The sequence below is a fragment of the Columba livia genome, chromosome 3, assembly GCF_036013475.1.
Source record: "Columba livia isolate bColLiv1 breed racing homer chromosome 3, bColLiv1.pat.W.v2, whole genome shotgun sequence".
Classification (NCBI taxonomy): Eukaryota; Metazoa; Chordata; class Aves; order Columbiformes; family Columbidae; genus Columba; species Columba livia.
Window position 1 is genome coordinate 81,082,368 of NC_088604.1, and position 22,928 is coordinate 81,105,295.

Below are 22,928 nucleotides of genomic sequence, written 5' to 3' on the forward strand. Positions count from 1 at the left end.
CTGGAGCTCCCTTAACTATATACTAAGTGTGGGTAACTTCATAATGCAAAAGCCAAGATCCTAAGCCAGCTGCCTAATGTGGAGAATATAATTCTTTTGGGGAAAAAAAAAAAAAAAGAAAAAAAAAATATGTTTGGTGTCTGCCCTTCTAACTTTATCAAATACATACGCAGAGTGCTATGTAACTATAAAGCTGATATATCTTTGTCATTATTATGAGGGGTGAATTGTGGTCAAACTCAAACAAATACAATAGTGAAAAAATCAAGAGGTTCAACAGTGAATTAGAAGCATGAATAGAGAGTGGAATGTTTGTAAGGAACATGGAAAGATTTGGGACTGTCCAAAGATGCTCAGGGTCACAGAGTAAGGCAAATAGTTTCCATAGGAAAAAATTCGTGTTGTCCCAGTGATTATGGTGTTAGAATAAGCAATAAATGTTTCTTCCAATAGTTGGAATAATTTTAACCTAAATTTATTCTTGATTTTATACTACTTTAAACCTAGGTTTCATCTTTGTCAGTGAACTACTAGATGATTCCAAAGAAAGCTGTTCCTCTTTCTCCTGCATTTTGTTTGTCTTTGTCATCAAGAATGAGCTCCCTAAAGCATTAAAATGCTTATCTCTTCGCTTATGGACTGGACTTCTCAGAGTTAGCTGTGGCTTTGTTTACTTTGAGCTGCTCTAATGAAAATAGATAAGCTGGAATTAAACCAAAAGACAGCAAATTTGAATTCTGAAAAAATCCACAAGTAATTAGAAGTCTCCATTAGTTTGAAGCCTGAGGGCTTCTTTGTATTCCAAAGTCTTGCTAAGTTCTTCCAGCTGCACTCAGTGAGAGATGCTATGTTGTTCTGCAAAGCTTGACTTGTATACATCCGTTGATTGTCACGGTTACACCATCACTGGTGCAACAATTAGCATGTGTAACTCCTGGACATAATGTCATTAAAATAGAGATTGAAAAGTGTTAGAGCCAGTGTGGATCTAAAAGAAAAGTCAAACACTATCACACAGAAAACTGCAGTTTTATTTTGCTTGACTCATGAATATGAAGCTATAAATCAATCTGTCTGCAGACAGATTGATACACAATGGCAGATCTACTGCATATGTGCCTTGCAGCTGATGTGTTTGTGCTGTTTGTTTTTATAACATGCACTTTAAATACATAGTCATGTAAACATCCTAAAAGTATATACTTCAGATATCCTGTTCTAGTAGTCTCCCTAACAAAAGTGATATGCTTGATAGGTATGACAAGTTTCATTTTGAGAACTTCTAAATGGAATGCCTGTGGCTTGCTATACTACCTTAACCAGAAAGTGGGAAAATTTAATACGAGCTGATGTTGAAGTAAAAGCTAATAGCATTGTTGTTTTTATAGCAATGATTTTATTTTCTGTAACAGATTTTTTAATATGTAAAATATATCCATATGCCAATGATTAATTTTATATCAAAATCTTGTTCTTGAAACACTCGTAAAAATACATTTACAGGACAGGAAGTTTGCCTAGAGAGTAACAAACCCCTACTTTAATCACAGAGCTAATTTTTTAAAAAGTATTTAAATGTGTCCTATATAATTTGCATTTGTGTACTATGCTAAGCCTTGAATAGCATTTTGGGAGTTATTGTAGTAATCCTTTCCAGTTTGTTGAAAATCTTGAATCCTGCCAGTCAGTCTTGTGCTTCAAATTCACTCACTGAAGACCTGCCCCTGTCAGGTTCATTGAGACTGTTTGCTCCTCTATGGACTATAGTTTAAAATAAACATAATCTGGGAAAATGCCATTCTTTTCTCAACCTTCCTATATCCCACACCCATGTTTTTTTCACCTACCAAATTCAAACAAATCTTATCTAAACAATTAAGATAAGCATTGAAGTACTCTCTATAGTCAAATCAGCAAACCTCTCAAAACCAGAACTGAAATACAATCTCTCTAAATTAAACAGTCTACAATGGCAATCATGTTTGTATTTAAACATTTTATTCTGAAAGGATTACAGCATTGGTCTCCATTTTTTTCCTGCCTAGACAAGAAGGCGACATACTGAGTCAAACAAAATACATTGGTTCTCCAAGAACTGAACTTACACACTTTTTATAAACAGACTGTATAGGTGTATGAATTTAGACATCACATAATCAGTAACTGCTGTCTTTAACATAGTAGGCAATTCTTTAAAAGGTATTAATGTAACTGTTTATATTACCTATATATAGCGGGATATAAAATCTAGTTATGTATTTTGTTGTATGTGTGTATATATATTGTGTGTAAAAAAGCTCTATTGATACAATTTTATTGCTATATATTAGGGATACAACGTTAGGGAATAGGAATCCCAAGGACAAATCTGTAAAAAATTTAATTCTGTGTATAAAAGAAGAATCAGTACAAAATTGCTATTAAAGATTCACTCTTTTTGATGAGGTCTCCTATGTCTGTCACTTCAAATTTTGCAAATGTTTTTTATTGTTTAATTTATTCTTATTTTATTGCTTCCCAGAAATGTGATTACATGTTCTTGGAGGTATTTACAAATTTTAAGTCCTTTAAAAATAATCCGAAGGAAGAGCTAAGATTAATCTGTGGTTTCTGCTTGGAAATTTTGTATTCTGTTCTGGTTTCTTACACAAGCTTTAGATCAAGGTGAATTACTGATGCAGTAAAACTGTGTGCAAGCAGCTCTAAGTGCTGCTCCTTGCCTCTGATCCATGCTGTAGGTACTTGTGTTGAAGATCCAATCTCTGTTGTGCTTTGTGCACTTAAAGTTTTCATCCTGAGCAGGTTGGAATATTTGCTAATAGATAAACATATCACAAAGATACTGAGGGCAAGCAGGTAGGTAATAATACTAAATTGTTTTCATTTATGTTAACTCTACCCAGTGCAGCCATCTGCTATCTACCCATTATCAACAGGTATTTTTTTCTGCAAGTTGTACAAGTCCAGATACTCCTGTTTAAAAATTATTTTATTTCACTTATTTTCTGAGAATCTTTAAAATTATACAGTCATGATCCATGTGCTTTTGCTGCAACTCCCATTATTACAGGGATATTTGCTTTTACCACTGTTTTTTCCATATTTATGTAAATATAACATTTATTTCAAAGAAGCCAATTTGGGATTTAACTGCCTGCAGTAGGAGATTCACATTTCTATTATTTGAGATAAAGGAGAATCCCAAGAGAATAGCAGTAGTTGTCAAGTTGTTGGAAGTATCACACAAAAACACGATCTTGTGCAGTTGATTTGTGTTAGACGAAGGATGCCAATAAGTTCACATGGAGAAAAAAAAAAAAGAGAGCAAATGGTAGTCATTTTTCCAATTGTGGGCTTACTAGGTAATCCATAAAAGACTGCAAATGTTGCATTTTATTTTATTTTTAAATACAAACATTAAGTTGAATTTAAAACTAGCTTTACTTTGCAAGTAGCTTGATATTGCACTGTACCATAATCTTTATAGCAGCAAAGGAAGCCACTGCACTTTGATCTTCTTCTAAGGCTCTGTTGTCTCTTTTGTTGATGAGAATGCTGAGGCAGATGTGTTTTCTTCTACTTCTGAATTGAGCAGCTCAGTTGTCAGTCATGCCAAGGAACCTGATGAAATTGTCTACACTGAGACTTTTTTTCTGGTTTGCTTGTATATGAATGTGTGGTGTTCTTACATTTTCTTCTAAAGACATCTGTCAGTGAAGGCTTCCACTCTGTATTCAGCTGTTCTTTTTCTCTAATTTGTTGTCAGAAGCATAAATTGATCAGGCTGTATACTGTCTGACTTGTGTTTCTTGTATCAGAATCTTTCTATTGCTTAAGGTTTTGCCAGTATGTTGGTTTTCTAGTGATATTGGGTTTTGACCATTTGAAGTTTACTAACCATACTTTATTCTTGGAGCAGCTATTTTTTTTAATTAACTCAAATAATTGTTCAAGGAAGATCATACAATGTGATACATTTGACCTACTCATCTACTCATGTGCCTTTTTCTTTTCCCTTTCACAAATCCTTTTTACATAGTCGAAAATGAATTGAAGTCTAATTTAATTTTCAAGTACAATTACTTGAAAACATTTTAGAAGGTTGAATGGTTTTTAATGCCTCAAAATTATGTAGCAATTTTGAGACTCTATTTATGCACAGCTCATGGTTTCTTTATAATATAGGTACATGTTCTTAATAATAACAAAGTCCATTTTTGTTGCAAGACTTGTTGCAAGGTTGCAAGATGCCCTTTCTGTTTGTTTCCCTCTTCCTGTGGTATAGATGAGTTAATTGTTAGCATGGAGCAGAATTATCTGGAGATGTAAGTTAGGAAAAAGTATTGTGGAAGTTGTAACCTCTCAGTATCCTGTGATCTTGCATGTTAGAGTCACACAAGGGGCAGAACAGCTGTGAAACCCCCAACTCTGAGCCCCACGCAAAAGTGTGCTATAAGAGTACCATGATTATCTGCTGTAGAAGTAGGAGGTCCTTCATTCAGTGAAGAAGAATCAGTCTGCCTTTGCAATTTTCTGAAGTGACTGTCTGTTGCTGCCATTTGCAGAGGAGATGTGACATTTTGCAAAGGCTCTTTGTGTTCTTTTGGAAAGAGCAGATGTGAAAGCAAAGAGGCAAAGATGTGCAGAAGGAAAAATGGAGTGGCCTCTTGGAGCGATACTGCTTGCTTTTTGCAGAGTCATGGAGAAGTCGGTTGTGATCGAAATCAGCATGGAGAACTTCGGTGGGTGGTCTGTTTGTTTGTCTCCCTGAAGCATCTGAGGATAGCAGGATTGGTTCAGAATTCCTTTTGCAAATTTGAGGTGGCTTTGCTTCAGCTACTGCTTCTTTCTGCGGAGTTAAACCATAATCTGTTATCAGTCAACTAGGATTTGGAAATTGCTCAGTCAGTTTTTGGGGTGACAGCAGTGCTTCTAGGAGGTCTCAGGAAGAGGATGCTCACTTTTAGATGGAGTCCAGAGACAGAAGAGCTTAGGAAGCATACTTGGAAAGGCCAGAGAAATGGAGTGTGATTTGAAATCTGCCCTGAGAAAAGGGAAGACATAAGACCAAAATTTGGACTGAATACCAGTCTTCTGAAAGTCATCCACAAGTGAGATTGTGCTAATGACATTTTTATGACATAAAAGTTGGATACAAAGGATTGACTTGATAATTCTTTTTCTTCTTCTTGAAATTCTATTCAGTGGGAAATTTTGAATTTTGGCTTTTTCATTTTAAAAGGAAATTCCACAGCTTTTGACTTGCGAATGAAATAGAGTTTCCAAGCGCTGTGTAGCCATGGGAAGTTGTCTCTCTCTAAGTTTAAGTGGTGCTACTGGTGGATTTAGATGCGTAGCCTCAGGCAACTGTTGGTCTTCTGAGTCTGCATTGCTTATCAATTTTGTTTTAGTCATAGCTGGTAGTTGACATGCTCCTAGATGTATGAATAATCATCAGTAATGATCTGTCCCAGAATAATTAAAAAAAAAAAATACAGCTAATTACAGCTACTTTCTTTTACGGTCTTCCTGAGAATACACTGTGCATCATCCAACTTCCTGCTGGTGTTTTCTCATGCATTTCTTCTTCAGCATAATATTTGCTGGCAAAAACTTGGATCTCGTTGGTGGCTTGGTTACATACTGTGTTCCCCTGAAGACATGTGGGTGGTGATTATTCATTGTGTTGGGGTTTTTTTTGTTTGTATATGGTAGAAGGTACATCTGTTCTCAGAGTTCAAATATACCCAATAGAGTCATGTCATTTTTTTTTTTTTTTTTAGCAGCAATTTTGTCCTCTTGTCAGGTGAAGTATCTTATAAGGTGCCTAACCAGACTTGCAAATTAATTGATATTAGTAAAGAATAGTCTTTGTCTCTGTGCATATATTTTATTGTCCTTCCAGTTTCAAACTAGTATGGTTGGTTTGTTATTCTGGGTTTGTGTAATTTATTGTTTGTAATTTATTGTTTGTATCAATTTCTATATTTCTATTTCTATCCCAAAGACACTAGTTTAAATTTCCGTGTAGATTGATACAAAAACAATGAGAATATCAGGAAAGTTTAAGACCCACAAGAGATTTCTGAAGCCTTTATTTTGTGTACAAATCTCTTGAAATCTCTTTCCCCTCCTCTGTCCTTTATAGTGACAAGCAACACTTGGAGACTGCTCTTCAACCCTTCTCTTTACTGGGTGTATTTTCTGTAAACATCTGTTGACCAGTGCTTGCTTTTTTAAAAAAAATAAATGTTGGTTTGTATTTCCTTGTTTTTTTTAATCTGTTATTTTTTTGTGTGTATCTGGGCATACTTGGTTCAAATTTGATTTAATCATACCTATAGATGTGTGTATATACGTTGTTTCTGTTAGAGTAAAAATCAACAGATACTCTTCACTGCCATCTTCTGAATGTGTCAGAAAGGCTGGATGATGCGCTGGCTATTAAAGATCATTTTGTAGAAGTCCAGACGAGGATTTGACAATGTTAATTTTGAAACAACAACAACAACTAAAAATCGCTTTCTCAATAGTGACATGGGTCAAAATACCTAGCAACTGCAAGACTGTTATAAACCCTTCTCCAGATGTTTGCGTCAAAGTATATGGGAATTGTAGCATAGCTCAGAATATTTTCATTCAAGGAAATCTATGTTTGTCTGTAATTTTTATCGTTATTTTGCCACCACATATGGAATTCTTCAGTCAGATATTTGTGTAGTCATGCTGATTGTATGGAGGAGGCGTGTTTAACTAGAAAGCTTGGCTGTATCAGGAAACATCATTGTTTATATTGGTTCAAATTGTCTAGATAATGGCATTAAATATGCAACAGTAGTGATTTATTTTGCTAGCTACCATGTTCTGCATGACAATGCTGCAGTACCATCAAGGAACAGAAGTTCCTTTCCTGATTCCTCAGAATTGGGGGAACAAACCTATGGTGAACATTGAAAAATCTTGTTGGGATGCTAGAGTGCTCTTTATAAACATATACTTCTTTAGATGCAATGTATGGAAATATATTTATCTTGGGAGGGGGAATTTGAAATGTATATAGTAGGATCTAATTTCTTTAAGTCCTCGTCTCAGACAGATTTGTTTTAAGCAGCTCCCTGAAGTATGTACACTCTTCTGCATACCTGTTTTGTTGAAAGTACACAGACCTGGCACCATTGTGTTTGCCAGGCGTTCCCTTATCTCCTCTGAGCATTCAAACAAAAGTGTTCTATTGCTCCCAGAGTAATCCGTGGGTGATCTTAACATTGAGCAAAAGTCAGAGCAGAATCTTATGTCATATTTCTTAGTGCAGGAGCAGACAGTCTCTGGAAGGAAGGGAAGGTGGGTGGAGCAAGGAGAAGAAAACCACAACTCCGAATAAATACTTAAAAGGGTTCTGAGTGTTCGTATATGCAAACATTGCATAAGCATAAGAATGATGAAATGTAGGGATAATACAAACCAAGTTTCATAATATATCCTGGTTTTAATAATAGGCTTTGACATATGTGTTTTCTTAAAGTAAAGCTCTCAAACCCATCTCGACCCACTTTCTACATGCATGTTAATTTTGCTCTCTAGTTCTACAAGGCAAATTTGACATGTTTTTAAGTATGCAGATACTCCTATTGGGCAACAAGGATTGTCAAATATGACATCTACTACAGTACCTTTTTGAGAGGTCATCTTTAAGTCTCGGTTGCAACAATTTTTACACTCGGGGTGAGGGGGGGTAAATGGAGTTTAAAAATATCCCAAATAATTAGTAGCAGATTTTTGCATACTCCCCCTCTCCCAAAACAAAACAATCACATTCCTCCCTGAACTATTAACTGTTACATAGCCACTATATTTCAGATTATCTTGCTCTCTGGTAAAGGAAAAATGAAAAAGATGATTTTTTTTTTTTTTTAATATTATTTCTGAAAATTAAATATTACCTAATTTTTTTTTTGGTCCTGCATTTTAGCTTCATGCCCGGTTTAGAGATATAGAGTAGCCTGCTTAGTTTAATCAAGATCAACACATCTTTGTTTATAACTTTCTTATACTGTAACTAAACTGTGTCTCAGGCCTGGAAAGGAGAAACGTGATGAGTCCCAGGCTCAGAGTGGTATCTCTAAATGCTTTAGGGCAATCGGAAACAAATGAGCTTGAATTATATTGTCTGCAGCCTTTAGGGGTATACACAGAATTTCTCTGTGACAGTTAGGGACATAGATTTATAGGACATAAAGTAGCTTAGTGCTGGGTTTCTATCTCTGATCAATGTTGCAATTTCTAGCTTAATCTTGCCTAGGGTATTGTTCTACTTGTTTTATAAGTACACACATACAGAGCCCATTACAAAAAAAGGGTACAAACGAATGAAGGGCAAAATGGTAAAAAGACTATTATGTTGTGAATAAAATAATTTATTACCATCAAATGTGTTCTAATGCCACACTGTAAATTTATTTCAAGATTTAAAATCTGGATGAGGATAGCTGCATTTATCTGGCTTTTAAATGAATGGTCAGTGTGTTTGCAAAAAATATGTAAGAGGAAGACTTGAAAGTACTGTTTTTAAAATAATTCTTTGTATTAGCTGAAAAAAAATTTTCACTAGTTTGCACAAACTTTTCTTATACCTCATGAAATGTTCTTAATATAAGTGACGAGCCAAGGTTGTGTTCCTAGAAGTGTACCCCTCCTAATGATTTGTTTTGTCCGAGTTAGGTAGAAGGAAGGCACTCTCTCTGTGCTGTTCAACTGGCTTTTTGATGCTGAAAAGATACTGTATGTGTGTGGCATCAGAATTGGCTGGGAACAGGAAAGGCATATTTTGTATCTGTACTAAACCTGTCGGCTTAGTGCATAGAAGACTTGACCCTTGTCAGGTGTCTTGAAGTTAACTGGCTGACTTATGGATTAATCAGTTTAAGACTGAAGCCAACCAGTGACAGGAATGGGCTTTGTTGTGTGAGTGTGTGTGTGGCTGTGGTGCAGATTTACAAATTTTTATAATGCTTTCAGTCAGACCGTGAAAGTCTGATGTAAAGCTTATCTCTGATCTCTAGCTATGGCCATACTCGTGGGATCATGTTTATGTGTTTGGAGGGAGAGACATGAATTCTTTAACACTTGACACCTGGCTCTACCAGGTTTCTAGCCCATAGTCTCAGGAACGGCACTATTCAAGGCATTAATAAAGTTAAAACCCTTAAGCTGTATGACCAGTAGGTCATAAAAACTATTGCTGGGTATTGTGCTCAGTCTGTCTTTTACAGCTGGATTATCATCCTGACAACTAACTCTTTTTTTCTTTTGTCTTTTTTTATAGCTGTTGTGAACTTGGACAACTCTGTGGTTGACCTAGAGACCCTTCAAGCCCTCTATGAGAATGTGAGTAATCAGAGGAAGTCCATATTATGTAGAAATACTGTAGGTCCATATGAAGGTATCTTTGGTTGGCATCAGTAATATTCAGAAAGCTTGTAGAATGTGTCCTATTTTGAAGTATCTTTATCTTCCCCAAAACAGTTAAAATAACGATAAGCATTTCAATTGTATTAATTGTCATTGTGTGTTTTACATAGTGCATACTTTTTAATATAAGTGTCATAATCAACTTCTAAATGACTAAACAGAAATTGAGTTAAATTGAGTTTGCTCCTTTTCTTTTTTTCTTGTGTTGGGGCAGTCTCGTATCAATAGGTATCAGACCTTGCACTTGGTTTTACTGCCTAACTTCACTAATACAACAATGATGTTAAATTGAAATTAATAACAGCAATCATTCAATTTGTGGAACTGTAGCTTTAATTATTATAATTTCAGGGATTCCTCCAAAATAATTTTAACTCTCTGAAAGGAAAAAGTTTGCTCTAAGTTAATGTAATAAAAGGTAGTATAAACTGACAGGGCCTTTTTAAATGCCTGGTACTAATCATCAGAGAGTGTTTGACCACTGGGTATGCAAAATCAGAGATTCAGAATATACTCAGGCATGTTCTAAAACTTCACAAAGCTAGTCACATGTAAAATTTAAAAAATGGATCTTGGAAACATCTTTCTGCCTCCAGCTGAGGCCAGTGAGCACTACCCCTTTCTCCGAGCACATTGCCTGAATACATAGAGGTCTGGCTAGAGGTCTCTGGAAAGAGCAAAGAGGATATTTAGCCTCTAAAAAACCTGAAAATCTGAAACATAAAATCATGGAATGGCATTGAGGCCAATGTATGCTACTGTATTGGATTTTTTTATTTCTCCCACATTATAATTTTGATAATTTGTTTACTAGTTTTACACCTTTCAGATTTTTTTATTTTAGGCCCTAGATTTTTATGGTCTACTTTGGAAGGATTTGTTGATTTATGAAATTTCTTCAAGCCCTGAAGTGGGTTATTTATGAGAGAGAAACAATAAGTTCTAGTCCACTTTATAATGGGGGGGGGGAAAAAAAAAAGCCAAACAAAAACCTGACAAGAACTAAGAAGCTCTTCTACTCTTATTTCATCTCTGAAGAATTAACTTGCTTAACACTGCTTAGGTAGATAATGGTCAAATGGGAAACACATTCTAACTGCTCCCAAATCTCTATACTTCAAACGCTTCTCATCCTCATGCCACAGCATTTTGGGCTTGGCCTGTGTTATTTTTATATTGCATTATTTTTGATCTGCTCCCTTACACAGATATGTTCCACACCACACATTCTTTGGCATGTAAAAAATTGAAGTAATTTTATATATTACATGCGCATGATTGTGAGAGATCGTATTGTGGGAAGTACAGAATGATCAGTTTCTGCATACTTTTTCATATTGCATAAGACTTTTTTTTTTTATGGTTTAAAAAAATAGTCCTTCTATGTGGCTAATACACTTCTCAAATGCTTTCTTAACATCATTGCTAATATACTTCAGAGTTCCACTATAAAATATCACCTGCAAATTCACAGTTCATTGAAATGACTAAATGCCATTTGTGTTCCTTTTGTCATTAGCTTCACTAATTACAGAAAACGCCTGAGAAATATTATCCCAAATGAGGAAAATATTGTATGCTAATCTCAGGCAAGACTCACAAAATTTGAATGACTGTAATATATTTATTTGCTTTGAATAGAAGACAGATCATCCCAAGTTTATCACTGTATTTTCTTGGATACAAGACAGAAGAAAGAAAAACAAAACCCTCCCCACCCAAACAAACAAACAAAAAACCAAAATCACCAACCAAAAAACCCACAACAGTTTATCTGGAGAGAGCTTCATACAGGGACATAAATACTAATCCTGGATCCTCTGATAAAGCTTTGTCTTGAAAGAAAGATTTTTTAAATTGAACCTTATTTTATCTTTTATTTGTTTTTTGTGAAAATGCATCAGACTTTGCACTTGCTTCCCTTGATTGCTTCACTATTTATGACAATATTGTTCAATAAAAAAAGTGTAAGCAATGAGTAGTACCAGAGACCCTAGCATGTTTGACTCCTCCTTTATTTCTCAGACTCAGGTGGTGTTGTAAGTGGGGATAACTTGGCCTCATTTGGCCCCTTTGTAGACCTTAACTTAATTTTTAGTTCCTAGGGTTTATTTATTGGATTTGGGTTTTTTGCTGAATATTTAAATACCACTGTACTAGTTCTCAGGTTTTCTGTTTGATCTCTATGGAACATATGGGAACATTTGTTTTACAGTCTTCCCACAGAATTTAATCATTTTTTTTCTGATTGCGTATGTCTAGCGCACTGCTTTTGCTTCTTAAATGTGAATGAAATTTGGGCAGTCTTCAAACCTAAACACACCGTAATTTCAAAAGCCACAGTCACAAGGGCTAAATACCTCTTTACTGAGCAATTAAAGTCTTATTAAACCACAAAGTTACTGTGTACATTTTAGTTACTTTTTATAAATGAAGAAACGGACACCCCACCAAAGACTCAAGCCTTAATAATTTATTTAGTGGTATAGCATCAAGTGAGAGGACTTTGTTACTTGCAGCACTGTAGGGTACAGTCACTTAGTTCTTACACATGGTTGTGTGGTTTGCTTTATAAAGAGTTGTTTAAATGTGTTGATAATCAGCTATGTATTAAAAGCTACACAATTTTAACAGGAGAGTCTTAATATACTTTTATAAACACCCTAATAGCAGTGCTTTCAGGTGACAGCTATTAGAGAGGGAGAAAGTAGATAAAATTCAGTGGAGTTGTCAATTTGCTATATGTGGTCATGCCATATTGGTTGTGATGAGAAATGTACTTGTTTGCAAATAAGTGAATGTTTACTTTGGAAACAGGTAGCCTCTTAGCAGCTGAGACTGTAGCTAAAATATCACTGCAAAAAAAAAAAGCCTATTTCCGCTCATGTCTTCACTATATTGTGAAAATAAGCTTATCAAAAAAAGGATTAAAAATTGTATCAAAGGATTATTTTTGGTCTATGGATTTGCCCTTTTCAAATCCATTTAAATTACAAAATGAAATGTGTATGCTTTCTTAATTTGACTCTTGGTAAATTAAACAGTTTCTGTTTTTAAAAGACTTAGGTCAATGCTTTGAAAAACCTGAAAGTGCCATTTGCAAGAGCAAAAGGCACCCAGAAGTCTGAAGTACATGCCTCTGCTGTGTCACAAATATTCAAACCTTTTTCTCAATTACTTCTTGTGATATTTTTTTTTTAAACTGACAATTACAATGCAGTATCTTAATGTTTTTCTGCAAAGACTGTAGTTTGTACCTGACTTCTTATGTGTTACCCAGTTTCACAAGAATGTGATAGTTGCTATTAACAACTATCATATTGTATATCCTTGTTGTCTCAGGTATAAACTCAGAGCCCAAGGTTCTGTTGCAAGGAAAAATAGGATCTGGGAAACGTATATTTATGTTGTGAAATGGAAAAATGGTCCTTACCCTAGATTTGGTCTCACCAAAGTTCATCAGTTTACAGTCTGACAGAAGTGGGAAAGTTAAACTAAGGCAGTGTATTTTTTGCAGTAAATTCTATCAGATTTATGCTCATTTTAGATATAGTTAATATCACATTCTTTTGCTTTATACTGTTTTGTTCCATTTATGATGCTATATAATAGCTAAAATTTGAGTAAATGAATAGCAATGATGTTCAAAGAGGGGCTAATGCAATCAGATTCATTACTTTTATGGCAAATATCTATCAAATGTGTTCTCTTGACACAAACGTTTGAGGGTAACAAAAGCTTTTTTTTTTTTTTTAGTATCCATCTGAAAATTAGTTAATAGATAAACATTAAGCATAAAGCTAACTGGTAAAAGTTCTGAGAAATAATCTTTAATAATAACTGTGCAGGAGATGTGTCAGCCTTATTCCTTTTCTGTTGTAATTTTAAATATACGTAAAGCAGAACTCTGGAGCTAAAATTAGATACTTGAATCTTTGAACTTGCACGATATACTCAGATGGTGTGATTTTGGTGAAGAGTGTAAAACATCTCTCTTGAATTTTGCTCACACCTACCTATGAGTGGATCATGCTTCACTGTTGTATCTTTGTTAGCTGTTATTTCTTTGGACAAGCAATTTGAGAATAATGGCTTAAATAAGGAATAGTGAGTCTGCCTAAATTTACATGTGGGATTTGGTGGAGAAACATTAACAGAAACATTGAATGTGCATATATGTAATAGATTGCTGTGATAAGCACTCTAAGTACTCTCCCTGTTTATTCTAAAGAATTTGTAAACAATAGTTCAGTTTTATACTCCTTTCTAAAATATTTTCAAGTGATTTCCTTTAAGTTTAGCAGCAGATAATATACTTTGGCGATTGGTTGGAAATAACAGAACTTAATTTAAAAAAAAAAAATAGTGTGAAAACTCATTTTTTTTTCGAAATACCTCATTCACAATTTACAAGTGTAAATTGAATACCTTACTTTTTTTAAGGGTAAGCTGAATAAATAAAATAAACCTTCTTACAATGTATGTCATTTTCATACTTTGATGTCTGTGCGTCTGACAACATGACCACTAGAACGATGCTACCTCTCTTTGCATCCTTCCCATTTCTAAAATCTATAGATTTCATCCATTTCCAAGAGAGTTTTCACTGAATCGAGAAGAAATTGAAGCTTTCTTTTTCTTTTAACTCTCCATTGGGTTAGAATGTTCTAGATGAAGTGAAGAAATCTCCCATTTACACCTGCTCCCTAACACAGACCCAAAAGCAAGCCTTTCTCCTCAACAGCACTGCAGTTAGTTGTGTCTTTCCTAGTCCTCATCCCATGAGTCTTCTCCAGATGAGTCTTCTAAGATTAAGAATTTGTACAATTTCCTGATCTTAGTATCTTGAAAACTTCCTTCTCCTGACGACGGAATTATACAAGCAAAATTCACTACTGTAATTTTACTTGTAAGTCCTATGCCTGCCTTGACAGAAACTTTACAGAGAAAAGTACCTTTGGAGGATAAATCCCCTAGTTTTTCTCACACTGAAATGATACTGGGGTAGGGAGTTCAGGAAACTAGGTGTTACGTATGGGCCACTGCCCGTATACTAAAATTAAAAACTGGTAAATTAGTCTCAGCCTAGCCCTTGTTAACTGAGAAAGGCATGATACCATGTACACAAATCAAGGAAGGATCAAGCAAGTGAAGGGAAGTGATTATTTTTCTCTTTTCGGCAGTGATGAAACCACAACTAGGGTGCTGTGTCCAGTTATGGCCTCCCTAGTGCAAGAGACAGGGGCATGTTAGAGTGAGTCTAGTGAGGGGTCATGACAATGATTAAAGGCTTAGAAAAATGTATCAAAGAAAGAGAGGCTGAGAGAGCTGGTGTTCTTCAGCCTGGAGAAGAGAAAGCTCAGGGGACCTAATCAGTATGTACAAATACTGACTGGGGAAGGGGAGTAAAGAATACAGAACTAGATGTGATGATGCCCAGCATGAAGAAAAGAGGTAGTGGGCCTCTTGCAATTGATATTCTGGAAATTCCAATTGAAATAGAAACACCCTTTTTTTTACTGCAAGGGTGTCCAAACACTGGAATAGGCTGCCTAGAGAGCTGGTGAGGTCTTCATCCTTGGAGATATTCAAAACCTGTCTGGACGCAATACTGAGCTACATGATCTAGCTACCTCTGTTTTGTGCCAGAGGGTTTGACTAGATAATCTCCAGCAGTCCCTACAAACCTCACGTATTCTCTTAATCTGTGATACAGATACTACCACCATTAGTATTACTTAGTGTTGAGAACAAAGGCTATTGCTAGGAGTTAAAAAGAAAAAAATATTTACAGTATTTGCTATTTCCTGTTGGAGTATTTAATCGATAAGATCTAACTGCTTCAGAGAAGGTGACCCTTGAAGAACATCCACAGAAATGCTGGCTAAATATTAGGATGTGTAATATTCAAGACAGATGACCTTGCAGTAATTTCCAGACTTCTTGAAGTAATCAGAGAAATTCTGAAGTGCTTTTGCTCTAAGCAACTCTTCAATCTCTTAATCTTTCTGTTTCACATCAGTATTTTCTACATTTTCATATGAAAAGATGTTCAGCAACCTCAGGACAACTGTCCAAACCTGACTTTCTGATTTCAGATTGCTGATGGAGCTGGGGGAGTATGATTTGAGAGAGTTCCATACCTCTTCTGCTATTCATGCAAAAGCATGCAGGAAAGAATGCAGATGCAGATCTTTTGCTTTGGCATTGTTTAAGTAGTTAGAACTTAATTTTCCGCTGTTGTCTTTAAGTTCTGTGGTGGAGTAAGTTAAAAAATGTGTGTAATGTTTTCTTAAAGGAGCAAAGGTAGAAATATTTAATTCTTTCTTCACATGCTGTTCTATTTTCCAGTATTGCAACTGGAAAAAATAAATCTTCTGTAGCCAGAGCACAGACGTGAGGCACTGTTTCTTTTGATTGAAATATTGAAGAAAAGACCACACAGTGAATGACAGGGTTCTCCAAGAAACTAGGCAGTTTACATGTAATTGTCTTGGCTTATTAAGATAAAAATGAAAATAATTTTACTCCAAAGAAGTATGCCCTAGTTCTCATGTATTCTGGTATGTATGATTGTTCCATCATAAATCAACTATTTTTTCTTGTTCCACAGTGTTTTCCAAAAATTGAATAAAATTTAAATTGCAGCAAACAATACAAACCTATTTTCATTTAGGTTTTTTTAACATATGTTTAAATATATGTTTAAAGAACAGATTGTATTCAAATGCAACTCAACAGATTTAGAAAGAGAAATACAACTTGAGAATTTTTTGATCCAACCACTTTATAAACAAGCAAATAAAAGGGAGTAGGAATGAAAATTATTGTCTTGGTGCACAGCTGAATTAATACATCTTTTGCAGATGACCAGTAGTCAAGAACATTATTTGGAAGAGGTTCTGTTTTCCACCAGATGTATTTATACTTAGAATCACTCTATGGACTAAGTAGTTTAACCATAAGCAAATGCTAGAAGGAAAAGAAAAATCTATGAATGTGATTTGTTACAAGAGTATCTTTATCTGTGTTGTTTTATTAGGTTATTAATAAACATTTCTTACTTACTTTGTTTTCTTTATTCCAGAGAGCACAAACAGATGAATTAGAAAAAATAGAAAAGCATAGCAAGGCATCCAAGGAAAAAGAAAACGCTAAGTCTTTGGATAAGCCGGAACAGTAAGAACCTACTTATGAAAGAAGAATTTTGCATGTTTCAGAAAAATTTCCCTGCTATAGTAAACTATCTAGATATGTTACAAAAGAAAAAAAAAATTCTGTACCTACTGACAGTGCTGACAGTGACCCTTATAATTTTCTTTGATCACTCCTACAGGTTCCTCTATGAACTCTCACTAATTCCCAACTTTTCAGAACGTGTATTTTGCATCTTGTTCCAATCAACGTTTTCAGAAAGCATTTGTTCAATCCATCGCAAACTTGAATTGTTACAAAAACTGTGTGAGGTAAGTCGTGCTCTGTGAAAGAGTAGAGCTAGATTTCTGATACTTAATCTTGTTAAGTTGTACTCATATTTCAAAAGTTTTTTCTTTATTTACTTTAAAGTACTCATTAAATCTGAAGGATAGCAGAATGGAACGTTTTATGATTGTACTTCAACATCAAAGTGAATTTTAAGATTAGTTTTTGGTACTGAAGTATGTTTTTGCCATCAAAGTATATAAGTTTCTGGAAAATAGTGTGCTGTGTCCTTTAGTTAGAGCAAAATCTTCCCTCTTCATAGTGACTATATCCCTCCTTTCCAAATGAATGCCACTTGAATCCGCCTTGTGTTTGCTTGGATTTTGGAAGTGCGCAACTCAATCATATCTCTGCTATCTAAAATTAGTTTGAGATAGCAATTGTGTCTCCAGCTAGAAGAGATTAGTGGAATTTTGTCATCCCATGCAAAACAAATACATGGCTTTAAAATGCAGGTTTCATCAGTATTTTCATAGCTGAAGACTATTTGAAATACTTGGACCATTAAATAGATTTTTAAAATTTGATCAATTAAATGTTTTAATTGTTCCATATGGGTTTTTAATGAACTTATTGCAGAATACTCTCCTCAATTAAATATACCATTCACCATATCAACATAATTTAATGAATTGCTATTTTGTCTTTCTCAGCAGGTCATCTCTGATAATATTGTATAGGTTTCCTATTTTTTTTTTTTTTTTTTTTTTTTAAGTATCCATTTTGGAGATAGCATTCTCCATTCACAACAAATTACATACTGATATTATTCTCCTTCTACATGTTGCAGTAGAAGGTTGTTAATTCCCTATATTTGAGCCTTTATGCAAGTGTTATTTCTAAACACAGTATCAACACATCTGCTTGTCAGTAACAGTGTTAACAGTGAATATTATTATGAGTTCGAACTGAGAATTGTTTCTCTTTCTGTTTTGTAGACGTTGAAAAATGGATCAGGAGTTATGCAGGTCCTGGGTTTGGTTCTTGCCTTTGGAAATTACATGAATGGTGGAAACAGGACGCGAGGACAGGCTGATGGCTTTGGACTAGATATCCTGCCAAAACTGAAAGATGTGAAGAGCAGTGTAAGTTGCTTCTAATTTTCCTGTAGACCTCAGAATGTTAAATTCTCAGAAAATTACTTTGTCTCTATTTCTGAGTAAGTAGTGTCAAATTTATGAAGGCATGTCAAAGGGTATCCAGGTTCCAGTATAAGTTGGGGAATGACCTATTAGAGAGCGGTGTAGGGGAAAGGGACCTGGGGGTCCTGGTGGACAGCAGGATGATCATGACCCAGCACTGTGCCCTTGTGGCCAGGAAGACCAATGGCATCCTGGGGTGTGTTAGAAGGGGGATGGTTAGTAGGTCAAGAAAGGTTCTCCTTCCCGTCTACTCTGTCCTGGTGAGACCACATCTGGAATATTGTGTCCAGTTCTGGGCCCCTTAGTTCAAGAAAGACAGGGAACTGCTGGAGAGAGTCCAGCGTAAGGCAACAAAGATTATTAAGGGAGTGGAGCATCTCCCTTATGAGGAAAGGCTGAGGGAGCTGGGTCTCTTTAGCCTGGAGAAGAGGAGACTGAGGGGTGACCTCATTAATGTTTACAGATATGTAAAGGGTGAGTGTCACGAGGATGGAGCCAGGCTATTCTCGGTGACAACCAATGATAGGACAAGGGACAATGAGCACAAACTAGAACACAAAGGGTTCCACTTAAATTTGAGAAGAAACTTCTTCTCAGTGAATGTATCAGAACACTGGAACAGGCTGCCCAGGGAGGTTGTGGAGTCTCCTTCTCTGGAGACATTCAAAACCCACCTGGACATGTTCCTGTGCAACCTCACCTAGGCGTTCCTGCTCCACAGGGGGATTGGACTAGATGATCTTTTGAGGTCCCTTCCAATCCCTAACATTCTGTGTTTCTGTGATCTTGTGGTATCCTTTGTTACTCTACTTAGCTGAACGTACTTTTAGAGTTGAATGTATTTATGTAGAAACATGAAAATGAACTGTGTATTTTCATTACTGTACAAACAAAAATATATTATGTCTTAGTTCCTAATCTGATATGTATTTGACTTCTGGTAGGCTTAATTGTTCTAACTTTTCCTGTATTCAGAAGCAATACAATGATCCTTACGCTTAAAAAGTTTGATACAGAAGTGGAAGCAGTTGGAATAAAATATTTGTGAGAAAAAAAAAAAATATAGTCACTTCTGAAAATGATCGAATAGGCATCCTGAGCATTTAGGATAACCCAAAATTCATGCTTTATATACATCATTATTACAGAGTGAGTTTCTGGTTGGACCACAGAACCTTCAAAGTAATGAGTAATCACAGGAATTGTTGATGTAAGATTTGTCTGGTATAATCATCTGAGGAAAAAGAATTATGAGCAGTCTTGTTTCTTGCACAGTGCTAAACTGCAGATTGCTTGTTACCAGCATTTTTTTGGCTTTGATTGTTCATATTAGAGTTGTATTCAAGTATCTGCTTTTGTTTACAGGGAAACAACAATCTTTGAGTCTCTATGACTATGATGACAAACCTCATCTAAATATGGACAAGTGGCATGTGAGGGGTTATAGGAATGATTCTTGAGACTTTAAATTGACCCATACCTATATCTAGTAATCGCCAATATCTGCTATTCTTAAAGTGGCAGAAAGAAGAGTTTGTTTCCCTGCTTGATGACTTGCTAAATATACGCACTTTAGCTGATGGGTTAGGTAATGCGAACAGACTGTTGTTTACCCTGAGCTGAGAAGCCATGTCAGCCTTTAAAAAGATGAAGGAACTTCATTCCAGCATACTTGTTTCTTTGGTAAACCAAGGGAGTGATGATGTGAATGAAGCCTTAGTGCAATATGTTTAAGGCATCAGCCTTCTGGTTGATTTTAGGTATATCATCAGTTTCAGAACCTGGCTTAGCAGAACAATCAGGCACACTAAATTTGGTTTGGTGACTCAGGTCTTTAGCACATAATTTGCTGGAAAGATTTTGACTATTAACCTTGCAATCTTCTCCAGTTTACTTGCTACTGATCAGTCATAAAATTTCCTACAAAAATTCCTACAAAATAGTTTTCTGAAACTATCTGAAAACATAATTCTGCCAAAAATCCTGTTCAAATAAAAAAATTTCTGTTGAAGCTTCATTACAGAGATTACAAGGGAAACAAAGAGAAAGTTCCCCCAGAAATACCAATGTTTCATTTAGAAAAACAACTTTATTTGTTTAACTTTTCTTTGATTATAGTTATAGATGAAGAAGAAGATTTGAATGTTGTCAAACAAGTTGCATACATCAACCTAGAAACAATTTATGCCTTTTTTTGTGGGAAATTTGAAAATGCAAGGGTTCACTTTACAGTCAGATAAATTTTGAAAATCAGGAGTGGCTTACATGAGTGTTATACCTTTCTATTACTTTTTTCAATGATTAAATGGTATTTCAGGGTGTGGGGTTTTGTTTTGTGTTGGTTGGTTGGTTGGTTTGTTTTAGTGAAGGCACCAAATCAGCAATACATTTTCTGTACTTGACACTAAATATCTCATTTACTTGAATTATCATTTTTTTTTATTTATTTATTTATTTTTAATTCAGTGAGTTTCAGTAACACAACAAACTTCACTCTCTTCTATACAGGACAACAGCAGAAGTCTTCTGTCTTACATTGTCTCATATTATTTGCGTAATTTTGACGAGGTGAGTGAGAACATTGTTCTTTTAAATTCAAGTTTAAAAGTCAACTTACTAAATCTGCTCTTCTGCTGGAGAACTTGAGGAAATGTGCACAAATATTATTTCTGCTATCAGTTATATTTTGGTGTATAAAAAAGTACTGAGCACTATGTAACTATTCATTTGTGCTTTTGTCAGGATGCTGGAAAAGAACAATGCATCTTTCCTCTTCCAGACCCACAAGATCTCTTTCAGGCTTCACAAATGAAGTTTGATGACTTTCAAAAAGATCTTCGCAAAATGAAGAAAGATTTGCGAGGTACTGAATCTAGATTAAGTACTAACTACATATTGCCAACCTCTCCCTGCTGTTATTATTTGTATCATTTTTAGAAATTAGATGATAGTATAAAAATAGTTGTGTGTTTTGACTCAGTTACTGTTTTGTTTCCTCTAATTTGTTTTTTCATGACCATTTAACTAATAATTCATTATTTTCTTTAGATCACCTGGGAGAGGTTATTAAAATAAACCATTTATGTTAATTTTTTTAACTGATTTACACAGATCTTTCACCATAAAAAGAACTTCAGAGTGTTGGACCAAGTCCATGGAAAAAAAAAAGGTTGATAATTGGGTCCAAATACTATCTGGCAGACAAAATAATATATATGTCATGTTGTTAAAGACAGTTGAAATAACCTGGCTTTACTTAAAAAAAAAGAAAAAAAAAAAATATATATATATATATATGCGAAGTAAGTACTTTTTTTCTCTCGTACTTGTGGAATGATTTCTTTAATTGAACTCGACAAGGTTAGAATAAGATGTATTTGCTAGACTTCAGTGAATAACAACTATTGCATACAATACATTTCTTAATAACTGGGAACTAAGCACTAAATTTAAGTTAAGAAAGAGTACCGTTTGAACAAATGATGGCTAATGTCCATGATCTTATGTTTTGCTAAAAGTCTCTGTCAGACTTGCCAGGTGTGTACCATTATGCTAAATCTTGGAGAGAAGGATTCAAATCAGGCAGTGAATACAACCTTTATATGTATGTTGTCTTGCTGATTTAGAATGCCTATACATCTACAGACCATTAGTCTCTGAACTATCGAGAATGGAAGGTTCTCTATTGCAACAAAAATGTAGCATGGTTACCAAATGGTATCTGACCTTCTCTTCTTGCCCCTATCAAGCTTTCTGTTTGGGTGTTTAAAAATTTATTTTAAACATTTAGAAATACTATTTAAAATTGTATCAAGGTCACTCCGTGCCACACTGAGGACTGAACTGCAGCACCATCCATTAGCTGCCCTGTACAATCTAGGGGCCTAAAATCTCACAATTCAGCCATGAAAATTTATTTTTATACTACTTGTAACTTTCAGATTATCTGAGGGCTGATCTCCAAGCCTGCACAAAGAGAACAAAGATGGTTAGGTTTGATTGGAAAAGGTGATTGAATTCAGGTACATGTTTACGAACATCCACCGGGGCAGATACTATTCCTCGCAAGTTCACCAAAAATGTTTTTATGTAGATGAAAGGCTAAATATTTTTAGATCAAGGTTGAAATTTGCACATAGGCATAAATCTTGCATGGAATAAATCCTCACTGTGCAGTGATCAAAGCAGGGGTTCTGTAAAAATGGAAATTACGCGCTTTGCTCTGCCATGAGACTACAGTTGAATTCTTTCTGTGCTTCCAGTCCAGCCCCTTGGCTGGAGTTTCTGTTGTCAGTCTGTTCTGTAGTTAATGAAACTGAAGAATAACTACAGACTCCATCACTTTTTCACTATTGTCTTTGGTACAAACTTTTTGGGGATATCATAGACTTCCTTCTGCATCCTCTCCTGAATATGAAGCAACAATTTCAATACCAGTCTGCAATCTCATTCATGACTTTCAGAGTGATACAAAATGCTTTATGTTGGCTCTCATTTCCAAAGACAAGTGTTATCCTAAGTTAAAAATAATTTCTGTTTAAAAAAATTGCAACCACAAGAACGTTCACTAAAAACTTTAGGTGTTACAGTAGCCTGATTGTTGTAATGCTTTCAGTAAGACCAAATAACCAAGTTCGATGCCAGTCCTTTTTCAAATAGAGTACAAGTTTTAGCTGAACGGACAAAATTACTTCAAAGTTATTTTCTTCTGCATTTAGTTTAAGTACACTACCAGATTTGCTAACCCCTGTCTGGAACTTTGAGTTACTAGAGCTAGCAAGTGCATCATTAAATGACAGCAGGAAGAGGGCTGTAACACATTGAGCGAATTCTGAC

At 35.2% G+C, this 22,928-nt stretch overlaps 1 protein-coding gene across 4 annotated transcripts in view; it reads left to right on the forward strand.

Annotated features, from left to right (window-relative positions):
* The window catches only part of FMN2 (formin 2), a 182,188-nt gene that overhangs the window by 103,508 nt on the left and 55,752 nt on the right, over positions 1-22,928 (forward strand). For all 4 annotated transcript variants that reach the window (XR_010471507.1, XM_065057829.1, XM_065057828.1 and 1 more), the window contains exons 9-14: positions 9,323-9,384; positions 16,556-16,647; positions 16,805-16,934; positions 17,889-18,035; positions 20,601-20,660; positions 20,835-20,955. Coding sequence is in view for 3 of the 4 variants with exons in the window: in XM_065057829.1 (XP_064913901.1) it covers positions 9,323-9,384; positions 16,556-16,647; positions 16,805-16,934; positions 17,889-18,035; positions 20,601-20,660; positions 20,835-20,955 (612 nt within the window). In the remaining variant the exon portion in view is untranslated. The remainder of the gene's footprint in view (positions 1-9,322; positions 9,385-16,555; positions 16,648-16,804; positions 16,935-17,888; positions 18,036-20,600; positions 20,661-20,834; positions 20,956-22,928) is intronic.